At 47.5% G+C, this 21,360-nt stretch overlaps 1 protein-coding gene across 4 annotated transcripts in view; it reads right to left on the bottom strand.

The window, feature by feature from the left end:
* Nucleotides 1-21,360, bottom strand: part of ACACB (acetyl-CoA carboxylase beta) — a 186,003-nt gene that overhangs the window by 74,610 nt on the left and 90,033 nt on the right. For all 4 annotated transcript variants that reach the window (XM_029224967.1, XM_029224990.1, XM_029224974.1 and 1 more), the window contains exons 25-37: nt 18,001-18,114; nt 17,723-17,836; nt 17,053-17,142; nt 13,921-14,039; nt 11,086-11,223; nt 10,180-10,279; nt 9,984-10,091; nt 6,802-6,858; nt 6,522-6,563; nt 4,578-4,793; nt 2,988-3,143; nt 1,912-2,115; nt 463-618 (exon numbers count right to left, since the gene is read on the bottom strand). In XM_029224967.1, coding sequence (XP_029080800.1) covers nt 463-618; nt 1,912-2,115; nt 2,988-3,143; nt 4,578-4,793; nt 6,522-6,563; nt 6,802-6,858; nt 9,984-10,091; nt 10,180-10,279; nt 11,086-11,223; nt 13,921-14,039; nt 17,053-17,142; nt 17,723-17,836; nt 18,001-18,114 — 1,614 coding nt within the window. The remainder of the gene's footprint in view (nt 1-462; nt 619-1,911; nt 2,116-2,987; nt 3,144-4,577; nt 4,794-6,521; nt 6,564-6,801; nt 6,859-9,983; nt 10,092-10,179; nt 10,280-11,085; nt 11,224-13,920; nt 14,040-17,052; nt 17,143-17,722; nt 17,837-18,000; nt 18,115-21,360) is intronic.

Genomic DNA, 21,360 nt, shown 5'->3' with positions numbered 1-21,360 from the left:
ATATAAGCATTAAAAAGACCAGAAGGAAGTGGTAAACAATTTGTCTTTAGTACGTGGAACAAGGAGTCGCTTTTTCCTTCTTTCCACTCTCCTTTACCTTCCAAAGTTTCTATATTATATTCCTTTTTATCACTGGGATGAAATTAGGTTTGTTTTAGAAAAATATACTATGAAGTCATTCTCAATATTAGCTTCTTTTCCTTCACGAATACTGTGTTCTTTAGAGTGGGGTCTTCAGAAGAGTAACTAAGGGGAATTCCCTGGTGCCCTGGTGGTTGAGACTTGGTGCTTTCACTGCCGTGGGCCCAGGTTCAATCCCTGGTCAGGGAACTAAGATCCCACAAGCCGCACAGTGTGGCCAAAAAAAAAAAAAAAAAGAGTAACTAAGGATGGGGGGGGTGGATGCCAGTGGAGTCCCTAAGGGGACCCTGGGCAGTGCTGAGTCTCAGCCTCAGGACTTGCCTGCCTGAACATTTCCGGGAAGTCATACACATAGGTGGTACCCAGGGACTGGGCCTGGAATCGCTTAGCCTGGAGCAGATCCTTGGTGACGTAGGGAGTATTGATCAGCATCCCATGCTGGGGCCCTTGTTTGTTGCCGAAGGAGTGAAACATGATCTGGACCAGAAAGAAAGAAAAACAGAGAGTGAGGAGGGCAAGTCTCAGAGAACCACACTCCTGCCCAATTTATTTCTTCCCAGTCCTCAGTGAAAATGCAATGAGGGAATACTACTCAGCCAGAAAGAGAAAGACAAATACCATATGATATCACTTATATGTGGAATCTAACATATGACACAAAGGAACTTTTATGAAACAGAAACAGACCCACAGACATAGAGAATAGACTGGTGGTTGTGAAGGGGGAGGGTGTGTGGGAGAGGGACGGACTGGGAGTTTGGGGTTAGTAGGTGCAAGCTATTATATATAGAATGGATAAACAACAAGGTCCTAGTGTACAGCACAGGGAACTATATTCAGTATTCTGTGATAAACCATAATGAAATAGAATATTAAAAAAATAATGTGTGTATATATATGTATAACTGAATCGCTCTGCTGTATAGCAGAAATTAACACAACATTGTAAATCAACTATATTTCAATAAAAAATATAATGAGGGGAAGCATAGCACGTATCACATAACAAAGTGAGTGCCCGGGAGAGTAATCTCTTCTCTGCCACTGTGGGAAACAGATGTGGAGACACAGCTCCAAAGCTATAATTATCATACTATTAACACACACACACACACACACACACACACACACACCAAACAAACCAGAGTGCATGTAAAAATTGGTGAAACCCAAATAAGGTCTGCATTTGAGTTACTAGACTTGTCAAGACAGGAAGTGGACCAGTGTCAACTTCCTGTCTTGCCAATGTCTCTGGTTAAAAAAGATGCTATCATTGGGGAAAGCTGGGTGAAGGGTACATGAGTATTCTCTGTCCTAAATTTTCTCCTCTGTGCTATTTTTGCAACTTTTTGAGAGTCTTTAAGTGTTTCAAAATAAAACGATTATATACACATACATGTAATCTACTACATGTATATATAGTAGTCAATAGGAAACTTGATTCATTTTACAAAAGTCTATTCCAAAACACGGCTGGGGAAAATACCATTTCCCTAACTGAACTAACTTGGGAACTGTATTATAATCAACTGTAATACTCCACATCTTATCCCAAACATGGTTCTAGGCTGGATTAAACTCTGGATTCATTCTCCTTCCCAGAGGAATGAACAACTGGGATTCAGAAGCTAACACGTTTATCATACAACTCAGAGGAGCAGCCCCAGTCTGACACAGCAAAGCTCCCAAGTGCCATTTTAATCTACGCCTTGCTCTCCGGGCGGCCTGCCTCCACTTTGACTTGACCTCTGTGAGCCAGCCCGGCCTTACGTTTCCAGATCTGGGGTCGGTCACTTCTTTGTAGAGGCTGATGTCCAGGTAGTAGCCTGACTCGTTGGTGATGAACAGGCGGGTGGGAACGGCGTGGTCGGTGGTGGTCTGGCGGATGTTGATCTTGACCTCAGCCTGGAGCACGCGGAGTTTCCACAACCGGCTGCCGTAGCGCATCACCATGGACCGCACTGACTCCTCAATCTGCAGCATACCACAGCAATTCAATTTCAGGACCCATTCCGCGCACACTCGTAATAGTTCTAGCTCTGATTATAACAGAAAGATGAGATATACTGAATGCAAAACGCACTGCATGTACATAGCAGAGCAATACGTAGCACGTATCCATTAACTCTAAGCTGATAATAATCAAAGGTATCATGCTACGCATTTAAGCTCATTATCTCACTCTGTCCCCATAATTACTCAGAGAGGCTGGTATTTTTGTCCCGCACTGACAGATGTGGAAACTGAGGCTGGTAAGAGCTAGTGCCCCTATGTTACCCTGTCTTTCTCTCCATCACGCATCCCAAGCCTATGCATTTTCTTCTCAAGGAACTATGTGAACTGGTGGAGCTGGGGAATCAGCATGGGCCTCTGCACCCCACACATGCCAAGCTGATGGACTAGAACTCCTTTCATCCAGAATCACCACCACAGACTCTGCCTGCTCGTGAAGAACCAGCCAATGGAGAATGGCTGAGCCACAGACCTCAGGTTCTCACCCCCCTTCCCCCACCCACATGCAGCCCCCAACAGAGCCTGGAACTAGGGAGAGGACAAAATTTTGTTTTGTAAAGGACATTTTGGGCATCTGTGTCTTCCGAAACGTGAAGCGTGCCCACGGAGGGGGAACATCCTTAGGGACAGTCCTAAGGGTGGTGGCTGAGAAACGGCTCTACAATTAATCGATGGAAGGTTTGTTCTCCACCTGCAGCAAGTGAGGCTCAGACATGCACATACGCATCCTGGAGCTCAGGTCTCGAGCACCAGGAGACGATACCCTGAAGCAGGAAGGTCCCAGGGAAGGTGAACCTGGAGCCTGGTGAGAGCCCCACCCCCAGAGGTGAGACCTTAGAGGGGTCCATGATGACGGTGGGCACGAAGTTGAGGAAGATGTGGTTGCAGTCGGTGCGCACGCTGGTGTTGTTGAACGCCACCTCCAGCTCGTCCATGGCCTCCAGAAGCAGCCGCTCACCTTCGTTCTGCAGGTACTCGAAGGAGGCTTCCTGTCAAAGGGGGAGAGGGGCAGCCGCTAGGCCAGGGGCGCAGGGCCCAGAGAGTCAAAGGGAAAGGAGAGCATCCCCCTCCTCCAAAAGGCGTGCCAGGTCAGACAGCAGAGCCCTGCCTCCAGAGGTAACGGGATGTCCAAGTCTGTCTCGTGTATTCAGCGCCTCTGTTATTTTCTGTATTCTGATGCTTTGACAGCTGGGCCTTGCTGACCCTGGAGGGACTGCCCCTCCCAGGGTTAGCCAATTCCTAGAGTTTGTAAACAACTCACCCATGAGCATGCGTTTCAGGCAAACCAACCAATCCAGACCCCACACCCCAACGACCTCCTTGTCAGGCTCTCACCCTCCAGGCCACTATCCACTGGCCCTAATCACCCCAGGGCCAGGTATCAGACAACTAGAGACAGTCCCTATGCTCACAGCCTGCTGAAATTACTCAAGCTAGCCAGTCCCAAGCCTGCTCACCCTGCCTCACCCATTCCTTCCTGAGGAATCCACAGTAAAGGCTCCTGTCCATGTATCCCCCCTCCCTCTGCCTCCTGAGCAGCCCTGGTGCTTCCCCATGTGGCCCCCACGGCTCAGCATGCCCCCTCCTCTTGGAATCTGTGATAACAAATAAACCATCTTTTCGATCATAACTGTCTCCTGATCTGTCGGCCTTACCGTACCTGGATAATCATAAAAGCTATTAAAATATCTAGGTGACAGAGGCAGCAAAATACTGACTAGCTTGACATCCATCACTAGGGGATGTGTTAAAAAACATTACACACACAAGATATACATCCATGCAAGGGAATTGCATGAAGGAAATCATCTTCATTAACATGGAAAGAGGTCTACAGTGAAAAAAAAAAAAAAAAGTCTTTAAATGATTTGTCCAGCCTGAGCTCCTATCTGTAACATTACACCTACAACCCAATCCCAATACATATATGGAATTAGGCCTAGAAAGGGTCACCAACAGGGCTGACCCCTGAATGGCAGGATTCTGGTCCTTTTCCTTAATTTTTAAAAATATTTTCAGTATTTTTTGCAATCTTCACAATATAATCATGAATTACTTTTCTAAATGCAAGAAACAATGGGACATGATCACTCACGCAATGAGCAAGTACAAAAAAATCCCCTTAACAAATCAGGATATTTCTTTTCTATCCTCCCAGTTCTCTCCTCATGCAGAGAGATCTCTGTGACAGAAGGAAGAATCCACATGACGCCCCATGAAAACAGACCACTTCATTTTCCACCTCCCACTCCGTCCCCAGACTGGAGTGTCAGTCACAAGGGCAGGGCTGTGTGTGCCCTGTGCACCCTGAGATCCCCAGAGTACAGCCCAGGGCCTGACCCAGAGCAGGATCTCAATGAAGGCAAGGGCAGCACGTGAGTGACAAGTTCAGGGGGAGAAAGAAACACCCCGTGACATCCTACCTTGGTGATCAGGTCCGAATGCCTGATGATGACGCGGATGAAGAACCTGTGGTCCGTGACCTCTGCGCCCTCTTTCACTCTGGCAGCGCCCAGGTACAAATGCATCTTGTGGTTGGCGCAGGGCATAGCAGTTATGTCAAAGTTACGCAACCGGCTGAGCTCCAGCTGGAAGGCCAGGGCCGGCTCCAAGTGACGGTAAATGCGATCTTCTGCAAACTGTGGGCCGACCAGAGAGAGAAAACAGATGGACACACAGACGCAGGTGGAGTTGGACACTGGGGCTGCGTGCCTGCTTGATCCACGCCCTGTCCTGCAGATCCCTGGTGTTTGTGGGTTTAGAACTCAGGAATGAAGCATTCATGATGTCCTCTAACTGGGAGCTCAAGAGATTTGGGATTTTGCGATGGTCCAGAGGAGAGCCACGAGCATGGAACCTTGTGTTGGCATAAGCCTCTTGGCCCCAGGGGAGCCTAGCTAGTCCCCAGCACCTGCTGGCACCACCAGGCTGTTCTCTATCTGCCACCACACAGAGTATTTCTCAAGAAGTCACTAAGCCTTAGTTTCCTTGTGGAAATTGGTCCTCAGAAGGAGGCGACTGACAGTGCTGGAGACTGAAGAGAAAATGAAGAAGCTGAAGAAAGGATGCGTCTTAACTAGGAAAGTAAGGCTTTGGATAAATTAAAATACTGTTTAGTGGAGACTGGATTTGTGCTGGGAACAAGCCCGCCTGTTCTAGAATAAGGATGAGCAAACTTTTTCTTAAAAGGCCAGAGGACTGATGGAGTATACGGTCGGTCACAACCGCAGTCCACCTTCCGAATCCGCGGGTTCTGCATCCGCGGACACAACCAACTGCGGAGATTCCATCCATGGTTGGGTGAATCCACGAATGTGGAATCCGTGAACACGGAGGGCCAACTGTACTCGATTCAGCTGCTGGAGCGAGAAAGCTACAGGAGACAGTAAGTGATTAATGGGTGTGGCCTCCGTCCCAATCAAACTTTGGTTATAAAAACAGGGGGCTGGCCTGCAAGCCATAGTATGCCAACCACTGTTCTGGAAAAACATAAGAAAAAGAGGTTGGCCAAATGTCCATTGACAGATGAATGGATAAAGACGGTGTGGCACATATATGCAATGGAATATTACTCAGCCATAAAAAGGAAAGAAATTGAGTTATCTATAGTGAGGTGGATGGACCTAGAGTCTGTCATACAGAGTGAAGTAAGTCAGAAAGAGAAAAACAAATACCATATGCTAACGCATATATATGGAATCTAAAAAAACAGTACTGATGAACATAGTGGCAGGGCAGGAATAAAGACGCAGACGTAGAGAATGGACGTGAGGACACGGGGAGGGGGAAGGAAGGGTAAGCTGGGACGAAGTGAGAGAGTGGCATGGACATATATACACTACCAAATGTAAAACAGATAGCTAGTGGGAAGCAGCCGCATAGCGCAGGGAGATCAGCTCGGTGCTCTGTGACCACCTAGAGCAGTGGGATAGGGATGGTGGGAGGCAGGCTCAAGAGGGAGGGCATATGGGGATATATGTATACGTATGGCTGATTCACTTTGTTGCACAGTAGAAACTAACATAACATTGTAAACAATTATACTCCAATAAAGATATTAAAAAAAAAAAAAAAAAGAAAAAGAGGTTGGGAGAACCGTCTTACAGAGTTACACCGGCAAGTACAAAAAGTATCCAGGTGAGACAGAAACCTGTAGTGAAGGCTGAAAGGGAGGGAAACGTGAGGTCTGAGCTCCACAGAGCAACACAGGGCTCTCACTGGAAATACCAGCCCAGAGGAAGGCTGGAATCTACACAAAAGTTGCATGTTCTAGAATATGGGGACACCACAAGGACTAAGAACTATATTCTTGCTGAATATCAAATATCCCAGGGAAGCGAGAACCAGTTCATTGCTCTTCACCATACCTCGTCTCTTGCTCTGAATGTGAAAAACTTGGGAAATTCTTTCTGCAAAAAGAAATCCATATGAAAGACAAATCAAGCAAGACTCATGTAAATATTTATAGACCTGTTTTGTGATTTTTAACCCTAACCCAGTCCACTTCTAGAATGAATCATTTGGAAAGCCATCTCTTCTCTAGGGACTGACTTTTTTTCCACCCCAATCTACAGAGTAAACATCAAACAAATGGCACCAAGTCTTAAAGAATGTGAAAAACTCAGATGTGTTGAGAATCAGACTGACCTCTTGGGCAATCAGGAACGTAATTCTTCGGAGTCCATACTCCACAAGGATGTTTTTCTGCATTAAAAACCAAAAACACAGTGGGATCATATCTGGCCACAAAAAGGAATGATATATGTTACCACTCGGATCAACCTTGAAAGCATGCCGAGTGAAAGAGGCCAGTCCCCAAAGACCTCATAGTGTATGAAATTCCATTTATCCCATTTATAGGAAATACCCAGAACAGGCCAATCCATAGAGACAGAAAGTAGATTAGTGGTTGCCTAGGGCAGGGGAAAGGGTTTTGGGTTGAGGGAACATGGGGTGACTGCTAATGGGTATTTTGGTGGGAGTGGTGAAAATGTTCTAAAACATAATGATCATAATGATGGCTACACAACTCTATGAATACATAGTAGTCCCTTCTTATCCATGAGCTATACGTTCCAAAATCCCCAGTGGATGCCTGGAACCACGGATAGTACCAAACCCTATACATACTATGTTTTTTCCTATATATACACACTTATGATAAAGTTTAATTTATAGATTAGGCACAGTAAGAGATTAACAATAATTATAACAAAGTAGAACAATTATAGCCATATACTGTAATAAAAGTTATGTGAATGTGGGCTCTCAAGATATTTTCCTGTACAGATTTAATGCCTTTTCCGTCTTAACTAGGCACTTATCACTCACTGTGGCCGTAATGTTTGCAATTTAGGGTGTGACAGCAAAACTAGCACGCATTTCTTTTCTCCTCCTTCACAATTTCATGGATAGAAGACTTGGTTTTACCATAGATCTTAGCAACTCAGCATACATTTTTTTTCCTTCCTTATTAAGTCAAGAATTTTCACCTTTTCATTTAAAGGAAGCACTTGACAGCTTCTCTTCGGCATGTCCGAGTTGCCAGCACCACTTGTGCTTTGGGGGCATAATTAAGTAAGATAAGGGTGACTTAACATGAGTACCGCAATACCATGACAGTTGATGGGATAACCGAGCTGACTACTAAGTGACTAACGGGCGGCCACGCTTGGACAGAGGGATGATTCACATCCGGGCAGGACGGAGCAGGACAGCACACAACTTAAAACTTACAAATTGCTTAAACTTAAAAATTTCTGGAATTTTCCATTTAAGACTGCGGTGGACTGTGGGAAACTGAGACTGCAGAAAACAAAACTGCAGGAAAGGGGACTACTGTGCTGATAAGCACTGAATTGTACACTTTAAATGGGGGAGTGAATTATATTCAGTAAAGCTATTAATATACACATACATATTACATATATAGATACATATACCTTAACATTTCATGAGCTCTTTAATGAAATTGGTGTGATGGGGCACTGCTGTATTTAAAAAAAAGAAGACGACAAGCTGAATAAAAAAGCCCGACCCAAAAAAGTACAAACCATATGCTTTAGTTTATACAAAACTCTAAAATAGACAAAACTAATCTCTACTATTAGAAGTCAGGATACTGGCTGGTTATCTCTGGCGGGGGAGACGTAGTGATGGGAAGAGGCTCAAGAAGGGGCCAGAGCATTCATTTCTTGATCTGAATGTTGGTCACACTTGGGAATTCCCTGTGCAAATTCATCAGGCTGTAAATTAATGATTTGTGCACTGCTGTGTATATTCGACTTCAGTCAAAAATTACCCAAGGAAAGTACTAAACTGTTTTTAGTTGCTCCCTAAACGAAATAAATACTATTCTGTATAGTTCTCTGGGGAAAGGAAAAAAACCCAGAAGACCAGAAAACAAGGATATTTTTAAATTCCTCCATGTGATAAGGAAAATTACTAGGAGAAATGAATAGTCGTAGCCCATTTCAGAAAGAGGTAAGGAGACATAATCAAAAAGCACTTAACAGAATGCAGGTTGCAAAGAAAACAGGATAAATTGGAAAATGAAGGGGATTCTACTGGGAGCCTGATTACTGTTCTCAATTAAAGGTGTGCGTGAATGTACAGGTGTGTGTATGTGTCTGCGAATGTGTACGTATGTATCTGCTTAGTGCAAAAGTTTTTAAATAACATAGAAATATGTAACATTAAAATGTCTCCCACTCTCCTGGTACGTGTATATTCTGCTAACTTTCCTCTCTTTGGTATGCTGTATATAAACACTTATTTGTACAGAGACACATACGTTTAATCTTTTCTAGTTCATGCATATCCTCCTGGGTCGATATGTAGAGAACTGTCTCCTTCCCACACACAGCCACGTTGCCCCCCATAGCACGGCTGTTCACAGGTGATTCTGACACCCCTCGGGGGAAGAACCACCAAGTACCTTGAGCATCGTCTGATTTGGTTAGGGGGCAGGCAAACTGCCAACAGCTCAAACGTTGCCTTATCTAAGCCATGGGATGCCAAGCTCAAAGTCCAGTAAGGACATCAGCTCTGTTAAGAAACAGGCTAGAGGGAAATATACCAGGATTCTCACAGTCACTGCCCTGGATGGTGGGGCAAGCTTTTCAGATCCGTCTGCCCTTTCAACATTTTCTACAATGTACGTCATTACACTGTTGATTAATCAATCACACAAGGCTAAGTGCGTCACTAACAATAATGTCCCTAAGCTTTCATGGCATCATCCGTGCATTATTCACCTAACACCTCCTGCCTAGGAAGGTCCAGGCCAGGTCCTCTGAGGGACGCCAAGTCAGAGGAGGTGAGAGGTGTCCCTCCCACCAGAATAACATGGAGGATACAACACATGTACAGATAAACACACTAAAAAGCGACAGCCAAAAATTTCCAAGTGTTCTTAAAGTTGAGACCAAGTCAGGAGGGTAAAGAACTAACAGCTATACAGTGTGCCTGGCAGAGGTGATTAATTTATGAGCTTAAGTATCCCATTTTACAGATGGGAAAACTTAAGGATCAGAGAGATAAAGTAACCTGCTGGAGGTCACACAGCACCTGCCCCATAGTTCTACTACCTACACTTGCCAAGCTGCTCCACATCTGTCTGCAGCTGGGGTCATTAAGCATATGTAACAGCTGTCCCTACTGCTGGGTAAGAATCCATGCCGGCAATGGACACCACATGTTAATAAAACCAACCCACAGTTATATGCATACATGGTTGTTTATGTAAGTGACTTGGGCACATGGACACCTCACCAAGAGAGCCCTTCCTCCTTCTCCAGGGACCCAGAACCAGAGGCTGCCCAGCATACCTTGGACTGAACGAATGTCCGGAAAATAGGCACCAGCTGCTCGTCCTCCAGGTAGTCTGCGTACTGGATGGCCACGTTCAGGATGTGGATCGGCTCTTCTCGGAGGCTCTGGGAGAGAAAACCAAGGGTAGGCAGTAGGAGGGCCCAGGGCCCCAGCCCGCCCCCTCCTCGGCTTGCTCCCTGCTCAGACACTCACCTTGCTGTCATCCTCGGAGTACAGGGAAGTACGGGCCTTGCTGAAGAGAGGAACGTCCTTAGGCACGTTGGCAAAGCAGGAAATGACCTCATCAAAGTTCCTGGGGGCACGGGGCAGAGAGGGAGGGCTGAGGGGCCGCTGCCCCACAAGGCGATAGGTCAGGCCCGACCCTCACTCTTTCCCAACCACCACTCTGCAAGCACATCCAAGTCTGTGCAGAATTCCTGTGGTTCCTGACTAGGTCCAAGGCACCATCGATGGGGTCTTTCCCAAAAGGGAAGGATGAACCTATGTGATTTGAGATGCTGAATAAAAGAAATGATTCCCAACACTTTGGGGGCGTGGCTGGGGTCCCCCTTTTACTGGCTGGTAGACCCCTGCAACCTCATCTCACTCCTCTGAGTCAAGTGAGGATGACAAAAGTAACCACGACACCTCCCAAGGCTGCTGCAAACATAGATAATCCAAGCATGCTGCATAATATACAGGACCAAGTTGAAAAAAGGGCAACGATGCTGACATTTTTGAGCACGTTATTTACATATTAACTATAGTTTAAATACAATATTTTATATGTATTATCTCATTTAATTTTCCTTGTGACCCTAAGAAGTAAGTCCTTCTCTTATGCCCATTATACAGATGAGAAAACGAAGGTACAGAGAGAAATCATTTGTTCAGAGTCTTATAGTCAGGAAGCAGTGCAGAGCCAGAATTCAAGAGCAGGAGGTGCTGACACAAAAGCCCACACTTTTGATGATATTATTATTCTGTTATTATTAACTCGCTGTGCCATGTGTCTGGGCCACCCCCACCTGTGTGTGCAATGAATGGGTGGGGGTCAGGGGAAGCTCACTCAACCCCTGTGCATGGGGTGTTCTGGAGAAACTGAGCCACACTGGGTACCTGGTGAAATCCTCGAATCTCTGGAAGGCAACCATGGCCCCCATCCGCTGGGACTTGGGGGAGAAGCCACTGTCCATGAAGAGCTCCGTGCTGTGCCTCAGAAGTTCAGGGTTGGTGATGCTGATGGGTACGGCCAGCCTGCAGAGGAGTGGGAAGTTGGGGGTGAGGCAGCCACCCGTGGATCTAGCCCCAAGAGCTGTTCCTGCCCTGGAAGCTTCAGTGAGCCAGCGCCACATTAGAGCCTTCTGAAAGAGGGGGGGGGTTTAGAATCGGGGTGGAAGGGACGGGGTAGAGCGACAGGGGCTGGGGAGTCTCATCTGATTCCTCAGGGCCTGGTATAGAGCAAGAGCTCCACACGTGAATGAATAAATGAATGAACGGTACGTGCACGCATGCAAGTCCAATTCCAACATGGTCGCCTGATAAATTCATGGTAGTGAACTCAGCCACAGAGTAAGAATGCACTCAGCGCCAATTTCTCCTGGAGAGCCCCAGCCCCCGGAGGCTGGTGAAGGGCCAGCCTTGGTTCTGAAAGACATTCCAGGCCTCTGCTCCCCTAACCCCTCCCCTCCGTCAAACCCGCCCTACGGACAGGGCCAGAAACCAAAACTGACCCCCAGGCCAGCAGCCCACTGGAGTTTAGGTGGCCATTGCCCCCAGAACTGGCTGCACACCAGGGGCAAATTCAAATGGGTCCCCCGGGGAGTTAGGATAGGGCCCTGGAATCAAGCAAAGGAGGGGTTGCTCATCAGATGGGGGCAGAAAAGAGTCAGGCCTGAGTTGCTCTCCTGAAAAAGGGACCTACTTGCAAGGCTGGCCCTTGGCTGGCGTCCAGGAACTTGGGGTTGCCCCCATTCCCTAAATGATGAGGGAGGCTCACTGTGCCCACGTTGTTTGTCGTGTGGTCTATGCTGAGCTTTCCTTCTGGACTCTAGGATTTTGGTACATGCTCAGCAGAGGGTGCCCACGTGACCAGCTCCCTGTGAAAACCCTGGGCGCTGAGCCTGTAACCAGCTGCTGGACGACACTGCACACACACCATCACAACTCCCTGCTGGGAGAGTGAAGCATGTCCTGGGTGATTCCATTGGGGCAGGACTCTTGGGACCTTGCGCTGGCTTCCTCTGAACTTGACCCCATGGCCCTTTTCCCTTTGCTAATTGGGCTTTGTGTCTTTCATTATAATAAATCACAGTCACAAGCATGAATATACTGAATCCTGGCCATTTTCCTAGTGAATTCTAGAAACCACGGATGCTCTTGGGGACCCCCAATCCAGGTGGGGCAGGGCCTGTGTGTGCCTTCCTGTTGGATACCCCTGAAACCATCCGCCAGGTCCCCTGCTCCCAGACAGCTGAATGCAGGGGTAACACACTGGCGTGGTGGCATGGGCTGAATTCGGACCCTGTGGCTCCAGACAGACGCTGGTGCACACAGCATTTTAAATATATTCCTTATACACTGACTACCTGTCCACACTGAAAAGTTGAGGATTTGATTTTCTTTTTAAAGTCTAGCTTTCCTGCTTCTCTTGGCAAAAACATGGAAAGGTTTGGCCTCACCAGCTACTTTTCTGGAACTAGGACAACAGCCCCTCAGGCATGGCCGTGTTCTTGAGTTCCCCCGCTCTGGCCATGCTCAGCGCCCCCTGGGCCTGGACCTAAGTCCTGCTGGCCTCTCGCCTGACCTCTCCTCTGGTCTCACGACCCAGTTCACAACGTGCCTGGCTCTACAGACACAGGTGTGGAGGGTCCAGCCAGGCCCTGCTGGGCGGTGAGACCTCACCCCTCATGACCTTCCCAGAGGCCTGCAAGAGCAGGGCTGTGGAGGCAGCTGAGGCCACAGGTCCCAAGTAAGCTCCTGGCCCTCCCAGCCGACAGCAATGGCAAGGGCCTGAGACAGTCAGGGAAACCCTCTAGGGTCCTCAACGTCTCCCTGGCTGATAATAACACCCTGTGTCTATACTGAGGGTCACAACCAATAACCTGGACAGCCGTGTAGGTTCTTGCAAGAAACAAGGCGTGAGTGACCCCCAGCCTTCAGAGGGCGGCCCCCCTTTCCTAACGGGGTTGAACTGCTATGACAATGAAATCCAAAGGGAAAGAATTCCTCCTCAGGGGCGGACAAGTTCAAAAGTTCTTACACCACCCCTCCCACAGACCCCCAAAATGATTCCAGGCCCCCAAAGAGTCAGTCCCCTTTTCTCTTGATTGGGAAAATGTCACAATTCTTTTTTGGGGGTGGGGAATAAGTCTGAATGAAATAGAGTGTGGAAGCACTCAGCATAGAGCCCAGCCCACGTCATGCCATCAGACAGTAATAACAGTATCAGTCGTGATCTTCAAAGAGACCCTTAATATTCATCAACTTTCTGCATGCCAGGCACAGCCCTGAATGCTGTCTTTGCCTTACTTCACTTACTTTTCATCATGGTCTTGGACAACTCTGTCCAATAGAACTTTCTGCAATGACGGAATGTTCTAGAACCACAACGTCCAACATGGCAGCCACAAGCCACATGTGAGCTTGTGGCTAGTGCACACTTTGAATGCAGCTGGTACAACAGAGGAACTGAATTTTTAATTTAATTGTAATGCATTTTAATTTCGATATCCCACAGGTGGGCAGTGGCTACCGGAGATAAGCACTGGGCTATCTCCATTTTACAGATGAGAGAACAAAGATGGGGGGAGATGCCAGGGTGGGGAAGTGGTGCACCTGACGTCTTCCCAGCAGTTCCCAGACATCCCTGCTGGGTCCCTCCAGAAACAGGGCTACAGTGGTCAGGGAGAAAAGCAGCACAAGCTGGCCCCCCAGGTGGGTACCACTCTGTACCGGTTTGGGTGGGAGGAGGGCAGCATGAACTGGAATTCCACCACGCAGGTGCCGTCCTGGAGCTGCCGGTGCTGCAGGCTGGTTAACTCGTAGGCGATGTAGCCCCTCCGCACATAAACCTAATGAAACAGAAGCACAGCTGACGGAGTGCCCTCAACACCTGAGAAAACTCAGGCTGAAGGGTCCCAGAAACAATCTTGAAATATGATCCCTAAAGTGGTAGCTAACAGCAAATTTGCTCACTCTTCAGGATGCTACTTTCTCTGCAAAGGACCAGATAGTAAATATTTCAGGCTTTTGTGGAATATATCTTTATCACAACTACTCAATTCTGCTGTTGTAGGGACTTCCCTGGCGGTCCAGTGGTTAAGACTCCATGCTTCCACTACAGGAGGCATACATTCGTGCCACTGACAATACGTAAATGAGTGGGCGTGGCTGTGTTCCAATAAAACTTTATTTACAAAACCAGGCAGTGGGCCAGATGTGGCCCACGGACTATAGTTTGCTGACCCCTGCTCTAGAGTAACACTGTCCAACAGAAATACAACACAGGCCACGTAGGCAATTTTAATCAATTTCAGATTTTTCCAGTTGATACTTAAAAAAAGGCAAGAGGTTAAATATAATTTTAATAATATATTTCATGTCATCCCCAATACCTAAAACATTATCATTTCAACATGTAATCAATTTTAAAAAATTAAGATATTTTGCTTTCTCCATACTGAGTCTTTGGAATCCAGTGTGTATCTTATACTTCAAGCACAGCTCAATCAGACTGGCCACACTGCAAGTGCTCAAAAGCCATGCGTGGCCAGTGGCTGCCACATTGGACCACATGGTTCTAGAGTCTAAGCATTGGGAATTTTTTTAATTGAATAGGGAAGCCAGGGACTGTGCAGCAAAAGTTAACACAGCAGGCCTAATTGCTATCCTTTGAAAGGCCTGCTTGCAAGGCTGGCCTTTTGCTAGCAACTAAGAACTCAGATTTAGGGAGGATTCCCACCATTCCCAGATAAGAATGGTTGACGTTGCCTAAACTATGCAAACAGTATGATTTATGTTGAACATGTGTTTTCTTCCTGGGAGTTTAGAATTTTGGTATGTGTCAGGAAGACAGTGACTATGTGACCAGCCCCCAATACAACTGTGGGTGCGAAGTCTCTAATGAGCTTCTGTGGTAGACAACTTTTACATGTGTTGCCATAATTTGTTTGTCAAGGAATTAAAAGTGCCTGGAGGACCACTGGAAGCTTGTGCGTGGTGTCCTCTGGCCTTCACCCCATGAGCCCTTTCTCTCTGCTGACTGTGCTTTGTATCCTTTTGCTGTAATAAATCACAACTGTGAGCACATCTATATGCTGAGTCCTGGAGTCTTCCTAGAGAATCAGTGACCCTGGGCATGGTCTGGGAGGACCAGACACATTTTAAGCGGGGACAAAACTCTACACAACTCAAGAGGCCAAGTGAAAACCTTATGTTTACAATGCTCATCTTGAGTCGTGAAGAAAAGGTTGGATCCTATTCAATAAAACTGCCCAACCAAGTGATGGAACGTGTTAAGAAAGCATCCTAGAAAAATCACTAACAGAAATAAATGGGATTCAGCACTTTATTAAGTGGGGAAGGTGGGCTGCTGCTTTCTATCTGACTTAGGACCCCTAGACTTAGGACCCCCTAAATAGGACAGGTGTTTGGATGATGGGTGACAATGGTGATCAATACTCCCATCTGATGCTTACTCATCCTGTGAGGTCAGCATTACTATTCCTATCTAAAGTGCAAGAATCTAAGAGTCCAGAGAAGGAAAGCAACTTGCCAGAGGTCACACAGCTTGGACCTTTGCACACGCCGCTGACTGGAATCTCTCTGCTTCCCCCTCCCACAAATTCCTACTTGCTCTTCAGACGCTTTCATGTCACTTTCTCATCAAAGTCTGAGTCGAACCTCCTGGTAAGGTTAAGTACTGCTGTGCAATTCTCATCACGGCCTGCATTTTCCCTCTGTGGCCCTATCACATGTATAATTAAAGAAATACTGAGTGTGTGTTTCTCCCCAGCCAGAGAAGCTCCACTAAGGCAGAGACTATGGTTATTCTCTAATGTATCCCCAGCAGCTGGAATACAGTAGGTCTCAATAATTACTGGTGAAAACTGAAGACAGGGGGAAAACACTTGGTAGCTACTTAAGAGTTGTATTAGGTCTCACTGCTGCGAACAAAGAGTGGGGCCTGGAGTGGTTCTTGGAGTTGAAACCAGGGGAGGGGTAAAAATTGCAGGCCCAGAGACAGTGGCTGTAACATGCTTACAAGCCCAAAATGGTCTCCATGGAGACCCAGTCAACCTTCTGGCATCAGGATGGGTGACCCATGGGGTCTAAAAGATGGCAGAAGAGTGGGCACCACAGGGGACTGAGATTCCAAGTTCAGAGGGTAAAGAAATGAGGAGAAATCACCAGGGGAAGACAGTCAAGTTGAAAACACCCATCATCTCATAACTCCTTGAAAGGATTCTGAAAGAGCAGATGAAACATCGTGATGTCCTGAAATTAACCGAACACCTCTCAGCCCCTGAATTCAGGAAGACCAGAGCGGAAGCAGACAACCTGGCTCTAATCCAGGTTTTGCCACTGCTCGTGTTCATCTCTGCCTGACACACAGGGAGGTCACCTTAAACTGTCACCTAGGCTCCTTCCGGCTCTCATAGTTCCAAGTGGAAAAGTCTTTCAAAGGTATCTAAGGCAGGTGAGTTGGAAAGTTTGGATGAAGTGCCTCAGACTTGGCCCTTGGGGGTTCATATTTAACTCTGCCTGGTCCGGAGGAGGCTAGAATGGCACACAAGATAGCAGGGCTTACCAGCAAGGACTCTGGACTAAGACAGACCTAATGTGAATCCTGGTTTTGCTACTTCCTAGCTGTGTGACCTTGAGCAAGTTGCTTCACCTCTCTGAGCCTCCGTTCTCTTCTCCGTGAGACAGGTGTAAGTAACAGGACCTACCTTGTACAGAGAATGATAAGATCACGTTTGCCAGGCACGTGGCCCAGTGTCAGGCATGTGGCAGGCGGGCAGTGGATGTTAGGACCGGCATGGTCAGTACTGGTGCTGTTACAGGGGCCTCTCTCCTACTTACCTCCAAGGATGCCATGCAGACGACTTTGTTAGCATGATAGAAGAAAGTGGGCAGGACGTCAAATATGGTCGTTTCTGAGAGTATTAATTTCTACAGGAAATGGAAGGGGGAAAAAGAAGGAAAAGGGAGTGTTAACAAGTTCTAACCAGCAGTCAGATAAGCAGGAGGGATGGGGGCAGTTAAGGAGGCTGGTCGTATTGTTATCACAAAACGTTGCCCATTTCCCAGGCCCACGAGATCTGAACATGGAGGCAGTTCTGGGGTGACTGCTCTCAGGGCTCCCAGCTCCAGATGTGGAGGGGGTGCCTGGAAGCCTGTGAATGAGGCAGATTTAGTGGGTGGGGGAGCCCTGGGAAGATGAAGCCATGACCCAACCATGTGAGTGCTCCCAGCTTCCAATAAGCTCCATCACACATGAACTTTTAACATCACACCTCCTGGGAGAGCCTTGCTGCCTGAGGCCCTGTCCATCCTGCAGGACTCAACCTCTCCCAGAGCCTCCCCTGGGCAGCCCTGGCCACACTGGACTAAACCACTGGAGTTGGCAACTGTACCCTGCACCAGAGTGCCAGCCCATCGAGGGAAGGGGTAGCCCGCTTCCCCACCCCCAGGCCCCACGTGGGCCACGGCGTATGCTCTCTGCCAAGTGGATGGATGGAGGTGGCCTCACCTTGAGGTTTTCCGGGCAGAACTGGTGGCCGTACATGTTGATAGCAGACAGGAAAATGGACTCCACCTGGTTGTGCCTCAGCTCATAGGAGGGGAGGTGGGAGGCAATCAGGACCTGCAGGGGGAGGGGACAGAGGGGCTGGGGTGAGCCATCCCCATGGGGAGGAGCCAAGGAGCGGGCCCTGCAGCAGAGGGGACATGCACGGTGGGGGCCGCGGGTGGGGAAGGACGGCACCCTGTGACATCATGCACGGTGGGGACCACGGCTGGAGACCCTACCTGCCTGGCTCTGAGGGCCACTTTGCAGTGCTTGCTTTTGCTCAGCTGAGTGAGCTCGCTGAGGATGGAGGTCAGCTCATCCGACAGGGAAGGGTCTGGGCCACAGAGCTCATCCTTTGGGGGAGAGAAACAAAATCCAAATGGCTCTCTGTTCTACCAGAAGGAAACAGGCCAGCATTCACCCTTGGCCAGGGGGTTGGGGGTGTGGCTGCCCCCGCAAACCTGCCCAGTGTGATACACATACCCTTAGCCACTCTCCACCAAGTACCCCCCTATTCATTCACTCTCCCATTCATCCACCCCAAAACATGCCCTAAATTCCTGGCATGAAGAAAAAGACAACAAAGTCTCTGCCTGCACCACTGTTAATGGCCAGCACTTATCAGGTACTTACTACGGCCGGGCAAGCAGCTAGACCCTTTCCACTCATTTCCTCAAATGCCCCCAGCCCACTGACAGGTTACTATATGATTCCCATTTTACAGATGAGGAAACTGAGGCTCGGAGAGGCAACGTGCCTTGCCCCAAGGCTACCAAGCACGTGCGAGGCAGAGCCAGATTTGAACCCAGGGCTCTCCTGTTGCTATGGCCTCTCCCTCTTTCCTCTAAACGTTGTTGCCTGACTTATGGAGCTCAGTTTCAGAGAAGAGGGATGAGGGGAAACAGAGGCAGGTATGAACAAAGAGTAAGGGCCACATGGGAGGCTTTGGTGAGGGTGTGTAAGCTACCCTCCAGGAGCCCCAGTGTGAGGGGAGCATCTAGGGCCTGGAGAGGTCAAGGGAGGCTTCCTGCAAGAGAGAAGATCTAGAGGTGGAACTTGCAGAAGAGGGAGGGATGAGGGTTCCTATGTGCATCCCTCCTCTCTGCTTCTGAACAAGGGACCTTTCTGCTGGAGACCAGGGCCGCATGTGACTGGTCTTTGCAACTCCTCTTATGCCCTAAATGCAAGAAGGGCTTGGTAATGGCTCAGAGCTTATACTCCCTCAATACCCACAAAGACAGAACAATGAATGCTGGGAATCTGAATGCCTGGGCATCACACCCCCCCTTCCTTGCACCAGGCCGTTCTCCAAGTGGTCACCAGGTGGTGGTGCCAGGGGTCATTCTTTTCCGCATCTGCTTCTGCATTTTCCTAATTAGAATGAGGCCACACTGTTTTTACAATCAGAAAAAAAAATTTTTTAACATATTAATATTTCACACTTGTACATAAACACACAGCATGTCAGTGCTGAAGAAATCTCGTGGGAAATTATTCTAAGCTTTCTCTCCCTCCCAAATTCTGATTTGCTTTATCAAGTGGCAGTGGCATTAGTCTCCATCATTCCACCAGCCTGTGGCTCCAAGGATAGCACAGAACGTAGGCGCTGTCCAACAACCAGGCTAGTGGTTTTCTAAGAGAGGAAAGACTCAGGAGTTCCCTGTGGCCTAGTGGTTAGGATTCTGGGCTTTCACTGCCGTGGCCTGGGTTCAATCCCTGGTTGGGAAAGATCTTGCAAGCCGTGTGGCATGGCCAAAGATAGGAATAAAAAATAAATAAGAGAGAAAAGACTCAAGACAAGTTTTGTATGAAAAATTTTAAAATCTGGCCGCCACACTCTACACACAAAAGTCTAAAATACTCTCTCTTTCTTGTTAACTTATGTGAAGTGGTCCCATGGCGTATATTTTAGTTCACAGCATCATGTTTTGTTTTCTTCGTTTTGTCATTAGCAAAGTCCTATGACCACTGAATTGACATTCAGAAATGAGGTTCCCTGTAAAGACTCAAAAAAATTTCATTTCCAAGTAATCACTCAATTAACAAGTCTTTGCTCAAAATCTCTAAAGCATCAAATACCATCAAATGCAAAGAACTCACCATTTTCTAGCAAATGGAAACAAGAGAGCCAGAAGAATAATGAATCTCACATATAACCCCCAAACCACACCTGCTACAACATTTTTAGCCTCCTTCACCAAGAAGTCCCTGGCAGTGCCCTAGGTCTCTGATCTGGGGGCCATTCCACCAGGCTGTCCTCTTCCCCAGGCCATCCTCTGATGAACATTATTTTTAAGAACTTCACGCCCAAAAGAGAGTTATTATGTACACAAAGAGTAGCAAACAGCAGAATAACCCACAGACCCAAGCCCTGGCCTATGAACAAATGGTGAGTGGGCTGTAATAAATTATAGGCATCCTCTGTTTTACAGACACTCACACTTAAAAAGACTCCATCCAAAGAAGGTACTTTGAGAAAAGGGTTATATTATTTTAGCAATGAAATTCCCCCCAAGACTAGATATGTCCTTGGTCTTAAGTTCCCAATCCTGGCTGCATATTGCAATCACTTGGGGATCCTTCCTCCCAAATTTAATTTTTTTTAAAATTTTATTTATTTTTGGCTGCATTGGGTCTTCGTTGCTCTGCGCGGACTTTCTCTAGTTGCAGCGAGCGGGGGCTACTCTTCGTTGCAGTGTGCGGGCTTCTCACTGCGGTGGCTTCTCTTGTGGAGCACGGGCTCTAGCCACGCGGGCTTCAGTAGTTGTGGCATGCGGGCTCAGTAGTTGTGGCTCGCGGGCTTCAGTAGTTGTGGTGCATGGGCTTAGTTGCTCCGTGGCATGTGGGATCTTCCTGGACCAGGGAATGAACCCGTGTCCCCTGCACTGGCAGGCAGATTCTTAACCCCTGCACCACCAGGGAAGTCCTCCAAATTTAATTTTGAAGAACTTCAAAACTACAGGAGATCAGTACATCGAAAATTATCCAGATTCAGCAATTGCTAAACTTTCACATTTGCTTTTCTAGTAAGCATACGTGCATGCCTGTACACACAAACACACTCTCTCACTCTTTTCTCTTTCTCTCTTTCAGTTGCAGACACCATGATCCTTCCCACTACTTCAGAATGTACCCCCTTGAGAAAAAAGATCTCTCCCCAGCTAACTGTAGAACTGTTAAAACACTCCAAAAATTGAACACTAAACCAATATTATTATCTAATATACAGTCCCCGTTTAAACTTCCCATTGGAGAAGCTTTCAGAAAGTACTAATGCCTGGGCCCCATCCACAGAAACCCTGAGTTAATGGACCAAGGGTGGGGCCTGGGCATCTGTATTTTTTAAAAGCTCCCCCACCCCCACCCCAGGTGGTTCTCAAGTACAGCCTGGATTAAGAGAATCTCATGCTGCATTAGGAGATTTTTAAATGATTCTTTACAAAAATATCAATATTTATGAATCCATTTTGTTAGGGTGTTAACTGCCCTATAAGCCCAGGCCCAAATCTGGCCCACTGCCCAGTTTTGTAAATAAAGTTTTATTGGCACAGAGCCACACTCATTCATTCACATATTGTCTACGGCCACTTTCACGCTAC

Source organism: Monodon monoceros, unplaced genomic scaffold (genome assembly GCF_005190385.1).
Source record: "Monodon monoceros isolate NGI ecotype Baffin Bay Population unplaced genomic scaffold, NGI_Narwhal_1 Super_Scaffold_1, whole genome shotgun sequence".
Classification (NCBI taxonomy): Eukaryota; Metazoa; Chordata; class Mammalia; order Artiodactyla; family Monodontidae; genus Monodon; species Monodon monoceros.
The sequence above is the reverse complement of the archived record's forward strand: the minus strand, read 5'-3'. Positions and strand labels throughout refer to the sequence as shown.